Source organism: Mesocricetus auratus, unplaced genomic scaffold (genome assembly GCF_017639785.1).
Source record: "Mesocricetus auratus isolate SY011 unplaced genomic scaffold, BCM_Maur_2.0 Super-Scaffold_2245, whole genome shotgun sequence".
Lineage (NCBI taxonomy): Eukaryota > Metazoa > Chordata > Mammalia > Rodentia > Cricetidae > Mesocricetus > Mesocricetus auratus.
Genome location: NW_024429180.1, coordinates 46,586,071 through 46,609,207, shown reverse-complemented (window position 1 = coordinate 46,609,207; position 23,137 = coordinate 46,586,071). Strand labels below are relative to the sequence as shown.

The window sequence follows — 23,137 nt, the reverse complement described above, 5'->3', positions numbered from 1 at the left end:
AGACTATCTCAGTACCCTTTAATGCGTGAACTCATACCAGAAAAAAAAAGTGTGAAAGTCAAATGCATAAAAACTTTGAAAATGTGGGGAAAAGTAATTTCTCTTCATTTTTAGAAACTTCTCAATGTCAACATTATTTTCAGTGCAAACTCTAGGATTAGCCACGGTACCTTTAAACTGCCTTAAAACCCCACATAGTAAACACAGATAATAAAAGACCAACCTTATTTTTTGAGGCAGGGCTCCATTATATAGACTCATGTGGCCTCCAACTTGCTCTTCCCCTGCCTCAGCCTCCCCTATGCTGCGATTACATGAGTGTATCACCACACCCACATTCTAAACCCAAATGTGTGAGCTCAAATCTTTGTAGACGAGCAGACAAACCACCCAAACCCAATCAAAATAGGCAGACATGAGAGTACGGTGGATCCCTCCCCAGACTCAGCATCCTCAGGTATGTAAACTGCCACGTCATCAACTGTTAGGCAGCATTCGCATCCACTTGTGTGGCCACTGCCTTCAAGGCTTCCTAAGTGCGGAGCATGCGGGTGTCTACGGTCCCTAGCTATATAGAAAGCAATGTGCAGCACACACAGCCACCAGATTATTCACAAAAGCATCGAAGAAGAGACAAAGCACCTACCATTGTCACTGTCTCCTTCAGATGGAACACTGTAGCTAGAGTTGTCCCATGTTTGTGCCTGCGTAAGTTTGTTGAAGGAGATAGGAGGGAGAATGAGGTCTGGGTCTGCAGGAGAGCGAGAGAGCCAGGCGGACAGTTGCACAAGGACCAGGGGGAACCAAAGGGGCCGCAGCATTTCACACGTGGCATAAGGTTCGTATGGAAATGGAGTGGATTTCATTACATGGGGTTTAAGTTCAAATGTACAATATAGGAGGAGAATGAAAGATGGCGCATGGAATAAAAAGAACGATAGAAACCGAGCGTTAGTACTCATCGGTCACATACTTTGCATGCAGTTAATATCCTTAATCTTAACAGCTCTGCAAGCCTGCAGCCTAGAGTACTAAGGGGTCACGACAGCAGAAGGAAAGGACACTCATAATTTCTGCAACTGGAAGTGAAAGGCCCACTAGACACCCTTTGCAGACCCCTTCGAATCAACTAGCCAGAAGATACAACTGTGTAGTTCACCCAGAGCTGCGGTCACATGAGACAAAGCTCAAAATGGATTAAAAAACCTGCTAGTTAAACACAAAAGGATTACCAAAGTGATGTATATTTTAATGCTTTTTAAAAATCAAGACAGTAGATTTTTTAAAGACACTCACATAAGGTTCCTTAGGGTGTTTAATTAAGAAATGACCTCACCAACTATTTCTTTAATCCTTGAAATGCCTTAAAACTCACTTTTCATTGTTGCTCAGTAAAACTTTTGAATATTCAGTACAGGCAACATACAAATAAACCCAATAGCTAATAGAAGCAAACAAACAAGAAAACAAAAAAACCCTAAACAATAATTTTAAAAAACCCACCACTCAAGAACTTCTGAGTTAGCTATTTAGCTATTTTTGTGCTTAATATCCAGAGAGTAATGTCACTGGGTGGGTGAGGAATCTACAACTGGAAACTTGGAGAGGAAATACTATTTGTTTTCTCCAGCTTAAAGCAACACTATATTTTTCATCTCCTCACAGAATCTGTGCACAGTGCAGGTACAAGGGAGTCTCTGACTAGGCAAGCTGAGGCTGGACTCTATAAATGCATTAAAAGTCACTGGATCCCTAAATTACAGGGTCCAACTTTCAAAAGGCTATTAATCTTGAAGACTCATCCAGCTTCTGATTTCAGCTATGGAATGTTTTTTACATTTTGCAGCACCATCAAGAAGGCTTGACAAGGTCTGCAGCCACACAGGAGGCTGAGGAGATGCAACAGTGGTCACCTCCGTTTCTCCCAGAAGAGACCTGGGATTGCAGGAATCAAGGCACAGCCCTGACTTAGCCATATATGCCTTGTTTCATACACAAGGAGGCCAATCAATTTGAGTTTGATGCTATTTCATCTAGGCTTTTACTCTCTAGGGTTGGAGACCCAGCTCAGTGGTAGAGTACTCGCCTGGCATATGCAAGGGTCTGGGTTTAAGTCCCAGGACTGAAAAACAAAAAAAGATCTAGGAATGCTGATCACTCTTAGAGGCATTTTTCCCACTTTTTCTGTTGTTGTTGTTACACTGTTCTAATGCCCAGGAAACCCCCACACCTGGCCACATGCTGCCCATCAACCAATGCGCTTCAAGAACAAAGCATTTCCTTCGTAAATAAGCCATCTTTATTTTTCCCGTAGGTACCTTTATTTCAAGCCAGAAACTTGTGACTCATACTGTTGTCATAATGCTTTCCCCCCAAAAGCCAAGAACACCTGTGTTTTCTACTAGGTGTACTTATATACATGTTCTCAGGTCCTTTATTAGAATCCACTTAAAAGCATCAGTGGTAAATACAGCAAGTACTAAAGAAACAAAAAAACTAAAACAAAGATGGTCCTTAAAAAGGCAGGGAGCACCCAAACTGGAAATATATGAAGAAATGTATTTTTCTAACTAGAGTCCTTTTTTTAAAAAAAATTGAGGGTAACTTTGCATATTGTATAACTGTTTTTCTCAATATAGTAACACAAATTAAAACCAAGTAGGTCAAAGAGTAAGACACTTTCTTGTAAGAAATTCTCCCTCTGACTCCTAACCACTCACGCCAGCCTTAAAATGCTCACCCTCTTGTGTGAGTCAATGCAGAGACCTTACTCAGAAAGCAGCGGGTGGGGGGGGGGAGGGGGCATCCTGGGTAGGACTCTGCCTTCAGGCTGCCCTTGAGCGCACCAGGGCACCAGGAACCTTTGGGGTAAAGGGGAGCCCTCTTATTTTCCGTGGGTAAAAAGTTCAAGGGAAAGTTTGTCCCCTACTCACATGATCCCTTTGCCACCTTTCTTTGCTGTGGTCGAATGGACGCAGGCTGCCCATTCCTGGAGATACAGACCAAACAGCTCCATGCAACCATCTGACCTCCCCAAGCTGCAGCTGTGCTGACGCCAGGACCCCGGCTGACTCGAGTGTCAATGTTCATATTACTCAGGCAGACACTTGAAAGGCCACAAAGAAACTATCCGAGTCATTTAGTCCAAGAATCAGCTGAGGCGAACATACCTGAGCGAGGCTTCAGGCCAAAAGGAGCTGTGATGTTTGCAGTAGGAGACACGGAAGGGGAGTTGTCTCTCATCTATGGGGCGAGAAGGAAAGGCAGTAAGGGGAAAATGAAGAAACAGATGTACTTGTATGGTCAAGGATTATTATACTAGCACTCTGCAATTTGCTATTGCTGCATTGTAATAAAGCATTGGCTCAAGAAATCATTTTGTAGAGCTGGAGAGATGACTCAATGGTTAAGAGCACTGGCCGCTCTTCCAGAGGACCTGGGTTCAATCCCCAGCATACACATGGCAGCTCAAAAGTGTCTGTAACTCCAGTTCCAGGGGATCCAACATCATATAAACACACACGCAGGCAAAACACCAATGCACATAAAATAAATAAATAAATAATCTGTGGAAATGCTTTAAGAAATAGCCAGAATGTTTTCAAGCAGCTTAGTAAACTGTGTACTGTGACTGTTTCTGTTGTTGCATCAAATTTGTACTTGCTCACTATAAAAGTATTTCGTAGTGACAGAACACTGGTGACCACTTCTCATCTGACATAGCTAAATGCATGTGTGCAGGCATCCCTAAGGGCACAGGTAAGGAAGCCTCTCTAACACGGAGAGATGAAACAGTTAATGCTTAGCAGACAGAAACTGCATGCTGACCCATTATAGCTAAAAAGGAGTAAATGTCATCTATTTGAGTGATTTTTCTATAAAGACATTCCCATACCTAGTTTTCAAAAACTATTTCTCATTAATCTTCAATTACACAGAGAGCCAAGTGAATTTGTGTCAGTGAGGGACAACTAATGAAAAACCCCAGAGGCGTTCCATTAACTCATTCATCCTAGCGTTACAGACTATTCACTTCAGTGCAGTCTTCACGGAAAACCTCAGCTTCCGCTCGTCTTCGGGGATCTTACCTCATTTGGAGAATACTGGCTCCCGTTACTCTGCATCATCAGATCATTTTGCACCTTAAGGAAGAGACAAATGTGTAAGTTCCAGTGGACTGTAAGAAAGGAGACAAGGACCGCACCTCTCCGACTTCCATCACAGCCTGGCCCCAGAAGCACACCCTGGCAAATGCTGAATTAATTCGTGCGTTAAGTAGAGAAGACCGTTATGCTATTCTCTAAAACTACCCAGTTTTAATCACAGAAAAAAAAAAGCATTGAAGGATAGCAGAGATTGAGATGAGAGTCCCAGCATGGGGACCCTTCCCAAGGACCTGTGAACATATCTTACCTAGCTGGGTTACCAAACCGCTTGCTGGCTCCCTTCTCCATTTTAACAATGGGTTTTTTAAAATGGCCCAAGCCAGTAGTTCCAAAATATACAGAAGCACATTGGGAGCTTTCAGTAAACACACATACTTGAACCCCAAGTAATCTTGAGAAGCCTCTTTCATTGGCCAGTTTGATATCAGTTTACTATGGCAACCAATCACTGATAAGGAGAAGTGCTAGGGGAACATGGTTTACATGTGATCACTAATACATAAAAAGTTTAGTGACAGGTAGTCACACCTTCAGACATGCCACCATATAAGTATAAATCTAAGATGACCATTCTGTTGAGGAGTGCTGTTTAAAAAATATTACAAGAACCCAAGTGAAAACACATGTAGAGTAAGACGTCATTCATGTCCCTATCCAATTAAGGGTCTCCGTGAGAACTGCCACCAAGGGGTATCACGCCTACACTTGAAGTGACTTCTTTCGGTTTTCCCGACTGCCCCTTCAAAACCCTCCTCTCTTCAATCCTATTTCTGTACCAGCCTGCAAGGAGAATTCTTGCTGGATGGATGCCCATGCTACCCAATTTCCCATGGCCAGTCTTCTGCGGTACCGTGTAAGGAAGATCACCCAAGTGAGGGCAGACCGCTCTACAAGACTTGCCTCACACCTCTCAGCATGGATACACATTACACTCGGTCCTCCCGGGCCACCCTTACTCCGGGTTCACATCCAAAGTGACCACAAACTAAGTGTCCTCCCTCTTGTCATACTCACTATCCTTTTCTGAATAATACAGAAAACAGACTTGGGACAGCAAACCACACCATATTCTTCTCGGAATGTTTTCAACATCAACATGTTTTATACACTCAACGATTTTGCTACTTCACAGGCCTCACACTCCAGTCCTCAACCCCAAAAAGGCCACACCCAGCATGTGTAGGCAACCAATGCTGGCAAACTGATGGGGGTCTGGTGAAAGGGGGTGTAGACATGTAACAAGGGAGACCTCAGAAGCAGGACCAGTGGCCTAAGGAAGCCACCACTTATTTCCTTTTCCCTCATCTCCTGACTTTCTTTTTTGCATTGGAGGACACATCCCTTCCTTTTGGAAGTCACAGAAACCTGCCTGTCATGGACCCAGCGCTGCCTTGAAGAGGAAGACAAGAATGCCTTATGCCAAACACAGCTACTCACTGAAGCAAAGGAATGTAAGCTCACAGCATACTAGCCAAGAGAACTGTATGCCAGACCAGGCATCGTGGCGCACGCCTTTAATCCCAGCACTTGGGAGGCAGAGGCAGGCGGATCTCTGTGATTTGGAGGCCAGCCTGGTAAACAGAGTGAATTCCAAGATAGGCGCCAAAGCTACACAGAGAAACCCTGTCTTGGAAAACAAAAAACAAATGGAAAGCAAACAAATAAACAAACAAACAAAGAGCACTGTAAGCTGAAAAGAGATGAATTCAGGAACCTTTGACCTCCTAGAAGCTCTGGCCATCTTGGAAACAGGTAAATTTGGTTTTGGAGGGGGACGCACTATGTAGTCCAGGCTCACCTTGCACTTGGAATCCTTCTGCCTCGGTGTGAGAATTATAGGTATGCACCACCATCTGCAGCCAGAGAGGCTGCACTTTTGTGTAAAGGTATGACAGTAGGCTGGGCCTGCCTCAGCCTGGCCAAAGCAGGAAGTTCACCCTGGAGGCGAACCTGTGGCTGCAGCTTGGATGTTAACAGACGTCAGCACCTGGCTTTGTGCAGAGGTGCCAAAAGAAAATTAGATACAGACAAAATCACGAGCTGGGCTCAGTCTATACTTAGTACATGTCCATCCTCTTCTGTCCTTTCCAAACTCTTTCCACATCCCTGGAAGCACCGCTCATGAGCTCATACTGTGCTGGGCTTCTCGCCTTCTGCCAAGACAAGCTTTTAAGGAAAGGTATGATGCAATCGGGCCGCGCTGAAGTTTGGAATGTAACAAGACTGAATTCAAAGGGGGGGGGGGGGCAACACAGTGTGATGAAATAGCAGGGCCTACCCATTACCATGGTAACTGGCCCAGCCTTGAATTTCATGTCCTGCATCCATGAATGGGTCATGCTAACTCCTGCATTTCTTAACAATCATCTGGAATATATACAGCAAAGAGTAGGACCCTTGTGGTCTTTGAAGTTTCCGTGGTGACACACAGTAGCTCCCAGAGAATACTTATTGAAGAGATGGCAGTAGACAGTCCTGACTCCATGAAAATTTCTGCTTTACTCCTGTGCAAAACTGCGCCAATCCAACCATCACCATTTTGTTTTCACCTTTGGGTTTTGGGTTTTTTTTTTTTTTGTTGTTGTTGTTTTGTTTTTGAGACAGGATTTCACATATACAGTCAACTCCACCACTGAACTCCTGATCCTCCTGGCTCCGCCTCCTGAATGCTGGTGATACTGGTGTATGCTCCCATGCCATTTACTGAATGCTTTCTGTACAATGGTCTATCAATTACTTCAGATTGTATTATAAAGTAGCCATTACATTAAATGCTTTTGCCTCACTGCAAGCTAGCATGAACACTCTAAACCCATTACCAGGAGGCTAGGCAAAGCAACAGCGCTCACTAGGGTAGGTAGCTGAAATGCATTTTCAAGTTAACACTGCTTTTAACTTAGCAACAGTTTACTGGGAACAGAAACCCATTATAAGTCAAGAAGCACCTGTGTTGATAAGGCACACGGAATGTGAAACACATGGCCCGGCACCCAGCAAAGTCTCCTTTCCCCCCATATCAGGAGTAAGTGCTTTTGAATAGGGTCGCCATGTTGGAATTGTGCCCTGGAGCTGCAGTGAGGCTACTTTGTGTCTAGAAGTCTTGTGTCCTCCTCACCCTGAAGCCATGCAGCAGGACAGTCATAGGGAGCGGAAGTCCCTCTATACAGGTCGCTCATTGGTCACACTGGAAAAGTGAAATAACCGTAATGCAGTGATGAGATGGGGTTAGGCAACAACGGAGTGTCTGAATGAATACGGGGAATGGGAGCAGAAGGCCGCGGCAAGCCCCGTAAATCCGATGGCCTGGGAAGACCACACAACAGCAGAACCCCGATCATGAGGAAATGTCAGACAAACACCGAAGGAAGAGCATTCCACTAGAAAGCGGAAGGGTTACGCTCTGGAAATGTGGCTCAGCTGGTAGAGCATTGGCCTAGCACGCACAGGGCCCTGGGTTCAATCCCCCGCACTGCATGAGCTGGATGTGGTGGTGCACACCTGTAACCCTAACACTCCAGAGGTGAAGGCAGAATGGACAAAAGTTCAAGATAACCACCTGCTACACTGACTTGAGGCCGGCTTGGGATACATTAGACCCTCTCTACAAAAGGGAAGGCCTAGCATGGGCTATAGTGGCGCATGTCTATAGTTTTAGACATGGGGAGTTATCAGTAAGATGATTGGGAGCTCAAGGTTATCTTATGAACTATCAGGGTTCTAGGACAGCCTGAGCTACACGAGATCATATTTCAAAACACCAAAACAGAAGCTGCCTATATAATCTCCACAGTTCCAACACCGTAGAATCATCATTCTCAGAGATGTTGAAAAGCAGAGGAGGCGATAAAGAGATCGGAGAGACCCAGCAACCGAATGCAAAGCCTGACACTAGACTGAAGAACAAGAATGCTCAGAGAACTATTTTAAGTCAACTGGTATCTCTGGAATCTGGAAGGCTGATGTCAGGAGAAAGCTCATCAGCACACACTTACAAAGCAGAAGATGGAAAAGGCAAGCGACTACAAGTATTTGCACTTCAGAAGTCCTGAGTTTGAACTATTTGCAAATACATTATAGGAGCTTGGAAACAGGACCCTAATCCAAACAGTTGTTTTCATTTCATGTATGCCTTATACACATGGTCTGGGGGGATTTTATTCTGTGTTTTAAGTGCACCTGTGTTTTAACTTTGACCTGTCTCAGAAGGTCAAATGCAGAATTTTATACTTGTGGTATACTGCTAAAAAGAGTTTCAAGATTTATAACATCTTGGATTTGCATAGTAACAATATTTATTCCATAACTAGAAAATCTAAGTGGAAGATTATAGTATTTTTATAATGTGTATAGAGCCTGTATTTTATTTTTATAATCTTTTTGAAGTTAAAAGTATTTCTAGATGTGAAACGTTTTTAAAAAGTGGGTCTATAGGCAGGGGCTGAAGAGACAGCTCAGGGTAAGAGCACTTCTTTCAAAGGACCTAGGTTAGAATTCCAGGACGCACGTGGCAACTTACAATCATCTCTAACTCCAGTTCCAGGGGAATGTGACGCCCTCTTCTGACCTCTGTGGGTACCAGGCAGGTATATGGTGCATACACATGAGCAAATCACTCATACACATTTTAAAAAAATCTCTTAAAAAGCAAGTCTACGGAGAAGCAAACTCAGTCTCACACAGAGAGCACAAGAAACCAGCACAAGGCCACCTGCAAATAAAAGTCCCCGGATGTTTAATCCTAGTTCATTTGCAAAGGGGGGCACCGTGATTCTGTCCGAAGACCACACTGATAACAATAATACAGCAGGAGAGTAACAGCTAGCATTTATGTGTCCACTGCTGTGAGATTTCTCCTGAGTCGTCTCCTTTGAGCTGTAAATAGCAATTATTAGACTGCAATTTACCAAAAATAAAAGTAAAGTTTAGAGAGGTTAATTAGGTTGCACAGAGTTAGCAATTCAGAGACAGGGCAGCTATGTAATGTAAACACTAGCCCCTGCTGAAACAAAGTAACTATACCCTCTGCAAACCCAGTTTTTCCGATTACCTTCCTTTTTCCTCATTTCTTTTGCACAAGACATGTTGAGTGTGAAACTGCTTTATTATTTCATAGTACATGTGCAGGCAGCTTCAGTATTTCAAGTAGCCATCTTAAACCCACTCACTAGGAGGGGTGGAATAGATTGTAATAGTCTGAGTCAGAATGAAGCCCATAGGCTCATACATACAAATGCTTAATCCCGAGTTGATGGAACTGTTTAGGAAGGTATGACCTCATTGGAGGAGGTATGTCTCTGGAAGCAGGCTTGTGGTTTCAAAAGTCCACACCATCCCCTCCAGTTAGCTCCTTCTGTCTCCCGCTTGTGACCTTGAGTTGCGAGCTCTCAGCTACTGCTCCAGCACCATGCCCGACTGCTGTCAGGCTCCCCACCATGATGGTCATCGGCTCTGACCCTCTGTAACCATGAGCCCCCAATTAAACATTTTCTTTTGCAAGTTGCCTTGGTCATGGTGTTTTTGTCACAGCAATAAAACAGGCAGCCAGAAGTTGGTACCAGCAGTGAGCTATTGTTGTGACACGCCAGACCATGCTGATTTTCCAAGGAATGTGGAAGACTCTGAACTAGGAAATCAGTTGAAGGCTATAAGGATGTAAGCAGGGCTATCCTAGTAGGAGCTTGGAAGACAGTAGTACTAAGAGCTGTGGTACTATGCAGACCAAGCCCAGGCAATTTCTGAGAGAACAACATCGACAACTGGGCTAGAGACCGCTCTTGTGATATTTTGCCAAAGAATGTGGCTGATTTCTGTTCTTATCCCAAGAAGAATCTGCCTGAAGCTAAACTGAAAAGTTTGGGACTAATTTCTTTGGCAGAGGATATCTGAAGACAGTCTCATATTTATTCACTTGTGTAGTTGTTAACAATAACTCTTATGCAGCTCTACAATGAACAGTATCAAGTGGGAGAAAAAGGAATTCAACGTGAACAGCTTGAGAAGAAGAAGAGCACCAGGAAATTTAACACTGGAGCCCAGGCTTGTTCTAAAAGACACGAGGAGACGCTTGATGCCAAGTGGAACAAAGGGAGTGTCGCCCTTGGAGCAAGACCCCACCCAGCTAGTCTGCAACATCTGGAAAAGGCCCCAGAAATGTTTCTGGTCCTAAAAAAAGCAACAAATCAAAGCTCATGTAAATGCAATTCAAGGAGGGAGTCAGACTCCATCTAAGGAAGACAGCTGTATTTGGCAGCATTGGCCATGTGGTCTGGTTTAGAGTCATGAAGGAGCTAGGGTTAAAGGGGTAATGGAATCTTCCTCTAGAGCAGTGGTTCTTTGCTATCCTGCATATCAGATATTTATAATTCATAACTAGCAAAATGACAGTTACGAAGTAGCAACAAAGTACTTTTATGGTTGGGGGTCACCACAACCTGAGGAACTGTTGTTTATGGGTTGCAGCATTAGGAAGGTTGAGAACCACTGTTACATGGTTAAAGAGAGCTTCTGAGGTCCCTGCATGGAAATGCTAACAGGCCACTGAATGAAGCCATGAATGTGAAGCCTAGACTGTACTGGAGACTCCAGGATATTGGAGGTGCCAGAACCATGGTATGTCTACCAGAGAGCGCTTCATTCAGAGAATGGAACCAACTCAAGAGAGAGAAGTGTATTGCAGTCAACAAAGTTGAAAGGGCAGAGTCATCTAAGCTCTTTGACATCAGACATGGAATTACAGGGTCTGAAGTTTGTCCTGCTGTTTTATGTTTTGTTTTTTGTTCGTTTGTTTTTGATCCAGTTGGTGAAATTGTTTGGCAATGATTAGGAGATGTGGCCTTGTTGGAGGAGTTGTGTCAGTGGAAGCAGGCTTAGAGTTTTCAAAAGCCCATGCCATTCCTAGCTAGTACTCTCGCTTGTGTGCTCGCTCTCTCTCCCCATTGCCCCTTCCTCTCTCCCTCTCTCCTTCTCTATCTGTCTCTGGCTTGTGGATTGAGATGTGAGCTCTTGGCTACTGCTATAGCACTGGCCCGCCCGCCCGCCCGCCCGCCCGCCCGCCCGCCCGCCTGCCTGCCTGCTATTATGGTCCTTGCCATGATGATCACAGACTCTAAGCATCTGGGCCCCAAATAGGACATTTACTTTTCTACACCCTGACCATGGGTTTTGTCACAGCAATAGAAAACAAACAGACTATAACTCCCAAACTACTAGTTCAAACCTATCTTTCCACAACTGAGATAAGCTTTCTCTAGGATCATTCCTAGTTTTATGTCAAAAATGTTTTCTCTACTCATATTTCTTTTCATGTAACTACCTAATCCTGTCCCCAAAGATTCCCACCAGCTTCTCATTATAATATTCTCTTGTGTCTTTGCTTGTATCTATGTGCACACATGTGTGGAAGCCAGGTGTCAACATCTGGAGTCTTTCTCGATCATTCCCCACCTTATTTTTTGAGTAGGAATCTCTAGCTTTGTGGTTCTCAACCTGTGGGTTGTAACCCCTATGGGAATCGAATGCCCCCATTACAGGGATCACATATCAGATATCCTGTATGCCAGATATTTACCTTATAATTCATAACAGCAGCAAAATTATAGCTATGAAGTAGCAACAAAAATAATCCTGTGGTTGGGAGTCACCACAACATGAGTAACTGAATTAATACTGTGTAACTGTCACAGTATTAGGAAGGCTGAGAATCACTGCTCTACCTGAACCTGGGGCTTTATCAATTCAGCTAGACTGGCTAGCCAGTGATCCCGAGAGGTGCTCCTGTCTCCATCTTGTACCACTGAGATTACAGGCATAGGATGCCATGCCTGGTTTTTGACACAGGTGCTGAGGATCTGAACACAGGTCTTCATGCTTGCATGGCCATCTATCTTCCAACTCCCTATATATTCTTTTAATCTTCCCAGACATCTTCAATTCATTTGATCATGTCACTGAGGTCCTTTATTTGGCCAGACTTTTTTCTCAGTTCTAATGTCTGCAACAAAGGGGCCTCCCTCCCATTTCTAATCTAGCACGGGCTTCCTACCCATCTTAGTGGCCACTGATTGATTAGACAGCACAGGCTTCCTACCCATCTTAGTGGCCACTGCCTGGCCCAGTGCGTCTGTCATGGCAAAGAAACTCTCATCTTTCAGGGAAGGAGGGGGACAATGGATCAACAGAACTGGAGACTAAAGCAGGAAATGGATAAAAACATGACATGAACAAATGCTACTACTGTCCTCCCACAAGGCAATGCCAAGCTCTGTCCTTACCTCACACTCTGGGGACATCTCCAGCTGCATCTGACCACTGTAGGAAAGCAGGAAGGAAAAAGAGACAGCAGACTTTAAAATACAAAAACATCATTGTAAAAACAGAAAATACACTTAATTATGAAAGGTGAACATACTTGAACGTAGGGTCAGGTAATTCTAAGCCTTCTGCTGAGCCCATGGGATACAGGCTCAAAATACTCCTCTCTGTAATGTCAGCACTCAGACTAAAGAGGAGGGAAACAGACAGCAGTAAAATCATTAAACTTCCGATAATAAACTCTACCGGCCCAATGCACTGTAAACACTTAACTGACAAGCAAAGTTTGTCTTCAGGGTTAACAGAAAGGCGTTCCAAACCCATGTTGCTTTTCCAACATAGTTTCCTATCAGCTATTTGCTGTGAAATCCAATTTATGTACAAAATACCACAGTGATTTCTGATAAAGTCATGATTTTCAAGGGTGACATACAACAGAAGTTACCTAGGACACCACATATTTACAGACACAAACCAAGCTGCCAAAGCATTAACAACAGCACTGATGACATCTAGTTCTGATGGCAAAGTCTTTCTGATTTAGACTGCTACACTTAAAAATCAAAAATCCATCGGCTCACAAGAATATTATTATAGAAATCAAGGTTGTCGAATTTATTTCAGTTGTTTAAAAATAAAGAACAAACATGCAAACTAGCCAAAGAGTGGAAAAGAAAGTGTCCCACATAAAATAGCTTCAACATGGCCCTTGACAAAGATGCCAATTGGGTATCACCTGGAAATCTGTTGGGATGTTCTAGAGTGCTGCACACCCCTGCCATTCTGCACACTGAGCATGGCCAACAACTCATCTTCTCTCATGTACTCCAGAGTTGTGAGGAGTTGGTCTAACTCAGGAGTCCTCAACCTTCCTAATGCTGTGACCCTTTAATACCATTCCTCATGTTGAGATGACCCCCAACCATAAAATTGCTTTCATTGTTACTCCATAACTGTAATTTTGCTACTGTTACAAATTGTAATGTAAATACCTGATATGAAGGTGGTCTTAGGTGACCCTGTGAAGAGTCCTTAGAGGCCCCTCAAAAGGGTCGTCCGGAACCACTCATCTAGAGGATACCAACTCAACCTACTTTCCAACAGAGGAGGAAAGTGTGGCCCAAATGCAGTCTTTCCTCCCAGTCACTCTGTCTTATGACTGGGTCCTAAGCCACACAGCAGGGCAAAGCTACTTCCACAAAACTAGGACTCATTCCTCAGCTGGCCACGCCCTCCCATTGTAGTCACTTCATCAGAGGATGGGACACTAGCAGCTCGGGTCTTTCCCAACCCTGGGTCAATCCTCTGGCCTCCTCATCTCACTGTCCATGTGTATGGAGGCCACCAAGGACCAACTCAGAACTGACCACTGAGAATCAACTGAGTCTAGAACACAGGGGAGCTTTGAAGGAGCCGCAGCAAAATATATTTCCTTCCAGATTTGTTTAAGTCTCTTATGAAACTGGAACCCAATTCTGTATCTATAACTGAGCTCAAACTATGCATTTTTTAAGTTAAACTTTTTAGAAGGGCGTTGGTGGCGCACGCCTTTAATCCCAGCACTCGGGAGGCAGAGGCAGGCGGATCTCTGTGAGTTCCAGGCCAGCCTGGTCTACAAAGTGAGTTCTAGTACAGCCTCCAAAGCTACAGAGAAACCCTGTCTCGAAAAAAAAAAAACTTTTTAGAAGTTAGTATTAACTTCAGCATCAATGGAAACTAACAATAATGTTATGAACCACATGACATTCTATTTTATCAATGGCCATAATGTATAATTAAAGTTCCTTTTTTTTTCCTAAATATTGCTGTTAAAAATATCCATCCCTTACCAACTGAAATAGTTCCTGTCCCTTTGTTCCTTAAGGTAAATTCTCACAAGTCATTTGAAAGGTCCACGTATTTTTAAACATTGCTTACATACTACTAAGGTGACTTTTGGAATGTTTCACCAAGTTAGTTTCCTTACAACCCTAAGAGGCAAGTGGATTCTCTACTTTGCAGACCCATCTTACAGATGAAAAAATGGGATTCTGATGCTGGAGCTGGGTCAAAACCAGTTTCCGGGTGACTCAAAGTCTGCTGATAGCATCAGTCACGCTACTTCCTGATTCTATGTATGCACACATGCACACATGCAACCGAAATGGTTCACCGGGGAAAGGTGCTCCCAGCCAAGTCTGACCAGAGTTCAATCCCGAGATCCTCATGGTGGAAGGAGAACAGACTTCTCCGAGTTGTCCTATGAACCTTATACACATGCTGCAGAGTGTGCTAGCTCACTCCCTTGTGCCCACTCTTGTTCCCTCTCTTACATAAGCACAGTAAGTGTAACTGTAAAAACCTTAGATGGCTTTTGTTCACTTGCTGAAGATTTCCAGTCATACACAAACAGACATGCCATTATTCTTTCAGGGCCAGACAACACTGAGTAAGGTTCTACCTGGACTCATGAACCACCTTGTTTATAAATTCCAGTTAAAAGTGATGTGTAAGATCCCATCACACTCACATTCCTAGGACTCCTGAACAATTCAGATGATCAGAGAGGAGATTTAGGTCTATTCCTGTAGTGGTCATGTAGTTAGTGTCCCACATCGGATTTGTTGGACTAAAAAGGAGCTTTGTCTATGGAAATTACATTATATAACTCTCTCTCTCTCTCTCTCTCTCTCTCTCTCTCTCTCTCTCTCTCTCTCTCTCTCTCTCTCTCTCTCTCTCACACACACACACACACACACACACACACACACAAGTCCAATTCAAATTTTAAAAGGAATCTATAACCCAAATCTTTAGAAATATATAGGTTGATTATCATATGTCTGGCACTATCAGGAATACACAAAAGTTTTAAGTTTCTATTTTTAGTAGAATTTGCCTATGTTTTTGTACTTCTATCATAGTTCCGCTTTCTGTAAATGATCTTAAGCATCCTATATGAATGTCACCAGAGGTAAGAACCAATTGCTAAAAATTAAGAAGATAGAAACTTATCTCAATTGCTACCAAAATTTGACTCTTCTACACTTTTGAATCTTGGGAAACAGGCAATTAAATGACTTCACTTTGTTAATGCTTTCATGAAGACCAAATTGGGTATAAATATTTTAGAGTGAAGTAATGTGCTCAGTAACTTAGTACGCTTCATTTACACACAAAATCCGGGCCAGGAATAGACATGCATACCCGTTGGGATCCTGAAGCAAACCTTCTGCTTCTCTCAGCTGCTCAATCATTGCTATATCCAAATCCTGATCTTTGGATGACTCTAGTCTGTAACACAAAACCAAGTATGAATGCAGAATAACTACCAAAACATCCTAAGCACCTCCTGGCAAAACTCCACCAACCTCCTAAAAATGATTTCGATGAACTCAATACTGTAGTGAAGACATGTCAGTATCCTGAAAATTGGGTCCTATGGAGATGGGAGAAGAACCTGGGCAGAGAAGGTCCGGTTCAACTCTAGAATAGCAGGACTCACCTGCTCTCGTGGCCAGGCAGGCAATGGACAAGGATGGTGGGACTCCACACTTCCCTTAGTTCTATAAGATTTCCTGGAAGGGCTCCCCTGAGTAGAGCTATATTGGTTCTGAGACTTCCAACGCTGGCTCCAAGCATGGCCAGGCATTATCACTTTTATGGCACAAGGGGCTCAGTGTGGGGAGTGGCTCCAACCCTGATCCTTTAATGCAGGGAAATCAACTGTGGAGCTTAAGAAACACACCAGGCCCAACACACCTGAGCAAGCCCTACCTCCTGTAAAGACAGGCCTTCTAGGGAGCTCTACGAATAATCCTGACTTTCTAGCCAGGGTTAAGAAAAGATAGGAAACTGAAAATGGTTTTCCAAAGATTTCTCTGGCTTCAGTTCTCTTTCCTTGTGATAGCATGCTGCTACAGTAAACCAAGCTCCTTGGCCTTCCACCCAACAAGGAGCCGGTAGAACAGAATGGCACACAGGGACTTCCCAGCAGCAGAAATTTGATTACAGTTGGCTGTTCTTGCCACACAATGTAGGTCAATGAATTCCTACCAGTAGAGAACATTTTTAACAACTGCACCAGTCCTTTTTAAGGAAAAAGCAATCCTTACAAAGTATAGTGGAAGGTCAAGGACTATATATCCCAGACCACAGAAAGCAAAAAGCCTATGAACTAAATATCTACATTATACTACAGGTACCAAGTCAACTTCCTGGAAGAGACTCATTTGCTGGTGAGACACTTATCTGGTCTCCCAGGCATCTTGCCAAGTAAATCTTTATGTACAGTAGAGAAAAATAGATTTTCATTTGGTACCAGATTCCTCGGAGTCAAATGTAAGCCTTCTGTAGTCTTGGAGACAAGAGCATCCTCAATCTGTGCCCTAATTTCATCATCTGCAATATGGCAGCCAACAGAGCTTATAGGGTTGCTGAAAATATGAACTGAGCTTTGGCCTATGAAATAAAACAGTGCCAGGCATGCCGAACTTAAAATGTACTACGTATGGCACTTAGTAGATTGGCAATCAGGACATTGAAGAAATGCTTTTCAATGATTTGAACCAGAAGATCTGGTTGAAAGGACTGGCTCTGATATTCATCCTGGCTATTGCTTCTTCAAACAAAATGGAAGAAGAGTAGAAGGCATTCTTGCTATTACTTTTTTTATTGACAATATCGAGTCAGATAAAACTCAAGGCCAACAAATAAATATAACTTTGTGCTGTGCAGTGGTTTGAATGTACCTTCCAAACTTTATGTGTAGAAAACTCAATGCCAAAGGCAGCAGTGTTAGCCATGGCATCTTCGTGAAGGAATCTAGAGCCCCTGAAGGGTGCAATGGGTGCCATTATTGCTGGAGATGCCTCCTTACCCACAGGAGCTCAGTTCTGTCTCATACTCTCTCTTCCCATGGGACAGTTTCTTACTAGATACACTCCCTTGATCTTGGATTTCTGAGCCTCTGTAACTGCAAGCCAAATAAGCTTCCATGTCACCTAGTCTATGTGCTATTCCCTTATAAGAGCACAAATGAAGAGACACTATATGGCCCAGTACTGTAACAAGAGTCATAGGAAAACTGGCAACTTCTTATCAGTATGCCTGGGAAGATTCTAGGCTTACCCAAAGGAAAGCGGACCAAAATCTATGAGGACAGGACTGCCAGTGTGCCTGAAGAGGAGTGGTGACCCATGACCCAGCCCAGGCACTCACAGTCCCTCCATGTGCCAATGAGCATCCTCTTCTATCCGCAATAGCTCTTCACAGTCTCCCGCCTGGTCCTGCAGACAGAGCACATGGGATGTGTAATGGAGAGGTAACTTTGGTCCCAACCCATATCCGCGGCACTGTAATTCACAAGAGCCAAAAGGCGAAAACAAACCAGGTACTGTTGATATGCTATGGATATATAATGGAATATTCTTTACACTACATACAGAAAACCTCAAAGATGAAATAACACAACACACACATACACACTGCATGATTCACCCATGTGAGGGAGGAACTTACAGTATTCATTGAGATGGAACATAAAACAGTGACTGCCAGAGGCAGGAGGCAGGGTGGGACAGATTTGGTGGGTACACAATCTCAGTTCCGAAGGGCTTTGGAGGTAACAGAACACTGTAACAACATGTATGTACTTAACACAGACTGCACTGTAACACTGAACTGTGGCTAAGAGGATTTATTGGGGCGGGGGTTGAGGGAATGTACACTTACAACTCAGCATTTGGAAGGTCAAATAAGGCAGAAAGATCGTGAGTTCAAGGTCAACCTAAGCAACCTATCAAGACCTTGCCTCAAAATTTTTAATAGGTTAAAGATTTTATTTTTGTATGTATTTTACACCACAATTACAAGTTAGAAAATTAGCTGGGTAGTGATGGGATATGCCATTAATCCCAGAGCTCAGGAAGGCAGAGGAAGGAGGAGCTCCTGGATAGCCAGAGCTGTTACACAGAGAATCCCTAACTGAAAAACAAAAACAACAAAAAACCCTTAGAAAATTAAGGATTAAAAAATCATAAATTTTACTTGAGTTCCTTCTTTAATTCAACTTACTAGTATTTAACAATAGAAAAAAGCCCTACACTGAATTCAATAGTCTTATGTGAACAAATTCAGAGGGCACTCAAATGTTTCCCTGAGCCTCCTACACCAGAGTTCTCCAGAGATGCTGCTGTGCGAGTGAACCCTGGGGAGCTGTGTCCACTGAGAGCCTTCCATGTGTTTCCTTGGGCCTTCTCCTCAGACAAGGAAAATGTCCTGGCGGGGCCAACCCTGGCAGAGAGCCACCCTGCAGTGGGCACATTTCCCTACTAGGGAAAGAGAGCAGACTGTAGCATGCAGGGGCATATTACCATTGGCTCTGGTGTGTCTTTAGGACCAGACTTCCCCTGAAGTTTCAAAAGAAACACTCAGACTTTTACTGTACCAATTGGACTTTCACAGTTCAATAATCAACATATAAACCGATGTGTGTCACTCTGCAAATGACAGTGAAATCCATGAAAACAGACTTCCAGATGTTACATCCAAAGAAACGTGTACTAGTTCTTCTAGGTTTCAATTAGTGGAGACACGGTTTCCTTTAATTTTCAGCTTCAAAATGAAAAGTTGCCAAAGCACGTAGTTTTTCCTTCAGAACACAGAACAGGCTGACATTGGCTAACTGAGGCTTCTTTCTTTCTCTCTTTCTTTCTTTCTTCCTTTCTTTCTTTTCTTTTCTTTCTTTCTTTTTGCAAATTAGGCAGCATTCAAGAACTGGCTCACTCAACAAAAATTCACCTGTAGTCTCCAAAGCAGTGCTCGAGGTACTTCTGAGTAACACACACAGACACAGAGATACAGACAGACAGACAGACACACACACACACACGCACACACACACAGACACACACACAGAGTGACTGACAAACACAACACTAAACACATGCAGGGCTCCAGGTGAGGCGGGATAAAGAGCTCTCTGCCTTCTGACTCTAATTCTCATGGTGTAAACGGAAAAATCATTGCTATTGGTCCACTCTGTGCACATTTTCTTATTTTTGTGTTTTTTTTAAATGATTTCACAGTTCAAAATAGGCCTCTGCTGAGATGCTGCATAGTCGTTCTAAGACAACTACAAGGTACCTCAATAAGAAAAGACATGTTAGATAAGTTTTATTCAGGTACTCATGACAGTGACAGTGAATTCAGTACCAATAAACCGGTAACAGGCAGTCATACGGAAGGTTATGTTGCTAATGATGCTGTAGCGATCTGAGGTTGCCAAGGGCACAGTGATGACATTCTATAACAACGTATTTCTCAAAACCTATCTCCACATTAAGGCACGCCTGACGACCCTGAGCCAGGAGTTTCTAAAACGAAACAGAGTCAAAACAAAGCACACACACACACACACAAAACCAAGCTTTGTACTGACTGACAAGATAACCAAAGGCTCTCAGAAATCCGTTGGTATTTTCTCTAAGCAGACTGGCTCAGTACCAGATAATTTAATATGCATAGTGGTTTCATACAATCTAACTATTACAAGAGATAAAAACTGACCAGAATAACAAAAGCACCAGATGCCAATTCCGGAAATAAGAAAGGATTCTACAACTACAGAGCTGGGCAGTACTGCATGCTCATTGGTCCTTAGGTATAAGGCTACAAAAGAGAAATCCAAGTTAACACATGCTTACTCCTTGAATATCTGCCCACAGGATCCACCCTCTACAGCAGTCATTTCCAGAGTCCTTGGCATCCTGGAACTCTGAATCCAGGGGACAATATGCTTTACTAATTACTTTTATTTCCATCAGAATTTGAATTGGAGTTTGAATCTTCCAAATTTTCAAGTGTTCTGTCTTTATAGTCTGAACCTAAGGGAAACTCTCGAGGAAATGAAGACAAAATCATTTTCCCATGATGTTCTCAGGACTCTCACTATCCCCTGGAGCTGACAGACAGGGGTCAAATGTGGGAGATCCTTGTGAGAGAAATCTGAGAGTAATAATCAGATTTGTGCTCTAAGAAAATAGCTGGTAGCCGGGCAGTGGTGGCGCATGCCTTTAATCCCAGTACTCGGGAGGCAGAGGCTGGTGGATCTCTGTGAGTTCGAGGCCAGCCTGGTCTACAGAGACCAATTCCAGGACAGCCTCTGAAATAATACAGAGAAACCCTGTCTCAAAATACAAAAAAAAAAAAAAAAAAAAGAAAATAGCTGGCAGCAGAATGTAAACCGTGTGCATGTACTGCACACGCGCATGCACGCGCACACACACACACACACACACACACACACACACACACACACACAGAGCATCCACAGACAAGCATAGTTGGGGCAAGTTGCCAATGACCGACACAGACAAGTTGAGCTTTGAGAAGATGTGCTGGAGGCTTCGGGAGCAGACAGTAAGTTGGACTGGAAAGGTGGACTAAAATCTTAGAACCTGAATTCTAAGGGGCCAAGCAGAGGAAAATGAGTTGGGAAAAAAAAAATCTTGCCTTCATATAGTTCATAAATCCCGGGTGAAGAGCATCTGCTCCATCAGCAAACTGGTCTCTTTCTTGTCCTGAGCTGTTGCTGTCACCCAAAAGGGAAGGCTCCGGCTGAAATTCTCCTGTCAGGAAAACACAGAGGAAGGAAGAAAGCATGACTTCCTAATGACAGAAGTACAAAGCACAGGTCCTTAAACACACAGAGGACTGCTCCAGCCCCTCCCTCATCCCCTATGGGAGACCAGGAATAACCATACTTATTCTTCCCTGTAGAATGCAAGGCAAAAGTTAAACACGGGAGAAGAAGAAATAGAAAATAAACAAGACCCCAAACTGAATATTAGAAGTCAAGGCTGATCACAACTAAACTCCCCATGAAAGAAATGAAATACCTCCTCATGTTTTTAAAGAACCGAGACAATTACAAAGAAGAGTTTTTATGCTCTCAGCAGAATGTAGCTGGTTATTACAAATTCTAAGTTCAACAGAGGGTACTGACCAGCTGTTCCACGGGAAGCATCGTGCCGCAGAGTATGTCCCTGCATGTACACTTGCGGGATTACATGACTTCTGCCCTTAAACAACCAATAATCCTAAGAAAATGTGGGACATGGCTAGACAAGAACCCCAAATCCTATCACAATAGAAATTACCCCCAAGAAAGGCCCTCCAGAAGCAAGAGCATGATGGGGTAGAATTCATCCGTCCCAGCAGGCTCAGTGCAGACAAAGGGACAGCACAGAGGACTCTTCAGACAGGAGAAAGCAGGTATCCTTTAAATACTAAGTCTGAAAGATACCCATGTCAGGGGGTTGGGGGAGCTTACTAGAAATTAATTATTTCACTTCAAAAATCTGTCTCAAACATACTGCATTTTGTTGCAAGATTTATATGAATGAATACAGTAGCAGTTATATTTGTATGCAAGTATACAGTTATACTTTCAGGTCATGTATAGTTTCTATCATAGACTCTATGTTTAATGCTACTTTCAAGTTCTAAATTTAAAATCTAAATCTATGGTCCTAGAGAGATGGTTCAGTGGTTAAGAGCACTGTCTGCTCTTCCAGAGAACCCAAATTCAATTCCCAGCACCCACATGGCAGCTCACAACTGTCTGTAATTCTATTCTAGGGGATCCAATACCCTCACATAGACACACATGCAGGCAAAATACCATTGCACATAAAATAGGAATAAATAATTCATTAAAAATGTTGAAAAATAAATAAATAACAATCTAAATCTAAGGCTCAGGTGGTGTTCATCTACAGTCCCAGCACTGGAGAGGCTGTGGCAGGAAGAAAGTTCCAGGCCAGCCTAGGCTATGCAGGAAGACCTTGTTTCAAGCAAACACAGTGAAATACAAATGTCCTAAATGGGAGAGGGGAAAGAAAACATGGAAATGTCTAAGTGGCTTTAAAATGTCTCTGTAATCATTTAGAAGAACACTGTAGGGACTGCAGGCATGGCTTGGGAGTTATGAGTGCCTTTGCTCTTATGGAAGACCCAGGTTCTGGTTCCATTCCCAGCACTTAGAATCTACACGGTGGCTCACAACTATCTGTAACTCCAGTCGTGGGAGAACCAATGGCATCTTCTGACCTTGCAGGTATTAGGCCCGCACATGGTGTGCTGACATACATGTAAGCAAAACATGTACACACATAAAATAAAATGAATAAATCTAACAAAAAATTTAAAGAAAGTAAGCATGCTAGGATCTGACCTATCATTGATACAGATCTACACTTCCCGTACATCATTCTCCAGTCTCTATCACAAATCATGAACAGTAAATTTCAATATTTTCTTTTAACGTCATTGAGCAAACAAGTGCCATTAAAATACTGTCACGATGATATATGACAATATGCCTCTTACAAGGATTAAGGAGGCATTCAAGCTACAGTGTTCAGTGATCACTTGATGGTTATCAAAAAGTTAAAGAACATGAGTTACAAAGAAGTTAGACCTAGTCTAACTGTCATTCCTGGGGACAGATGAGACAAACTGAGTTGGTTACAGTCCAACAGATTCCTCACACCCATACCTCAAGTGCATTTTCCACCCTCAAGTGTATTAGATGAGACCATGGAAAGAAATATGTCTTATAAATGATGGACACTGCAAGGCCCAGCCCACAACCTCCCATCCCCAAGAACCTCCATGTT

The 23,137-nt window shown here is 43.2% G+C and overlaps 1 protein-coding gene across 4 annotated transcripts in view; it reads right to left on the bottom strand.

Annotated features, from left to right (window-relative positions):
• Positions 1 to 23,137, bottom strand: part of Lrch1 (leucine rich repeats and calponin homology domain containing 1) — a 178,992-nt gene that overhangs the window by 35,153 nt on the left and 120,702 nt on the right. For 2 of the 4 annotated variants that reach the window (XM_013114087.3, XM_013114088.3), the window contains exons 9-16: positions 20,970 to 21,085; positions 17,676 to 17,743; positions 15,663 to 15,749; positions 12,574 to 12,663; positions 12,437 to 12,473; positions 4,089 to 4,142; positions 3,171 to 3,243; positions 647 to 751 (exon numbers count right to left, since the gene is read on the bottom strand). In XM_013114087.3, the coding sequence (XP_012969541.2) occupies positions 647 to 751; positions 3,171 to 3,243; positions 4,089 to 4,142; positions 12,437 to 12,473; positions 12,574 to 12,663; positions 15,663 to 15,749; positions 17,676 to 17,743; positions 20,970 to 21,085 (630 nt within the window). The remainder of the gene's footprint in view (positions 1 to 646; positions 752 to 3,170; positions 3,244 to 4,088; positions 4,143 to 12,436; positions 12,474 to 12,573; positions 12,664 to 15,662; positions 15,750 to 17,675; positions 17,744 to 20,969; positions 21,086 to 23,137) is intronic. The other 2 variants (XM_013114089.3, XM_013114090.3) reach the window with 1 other exon arrangement.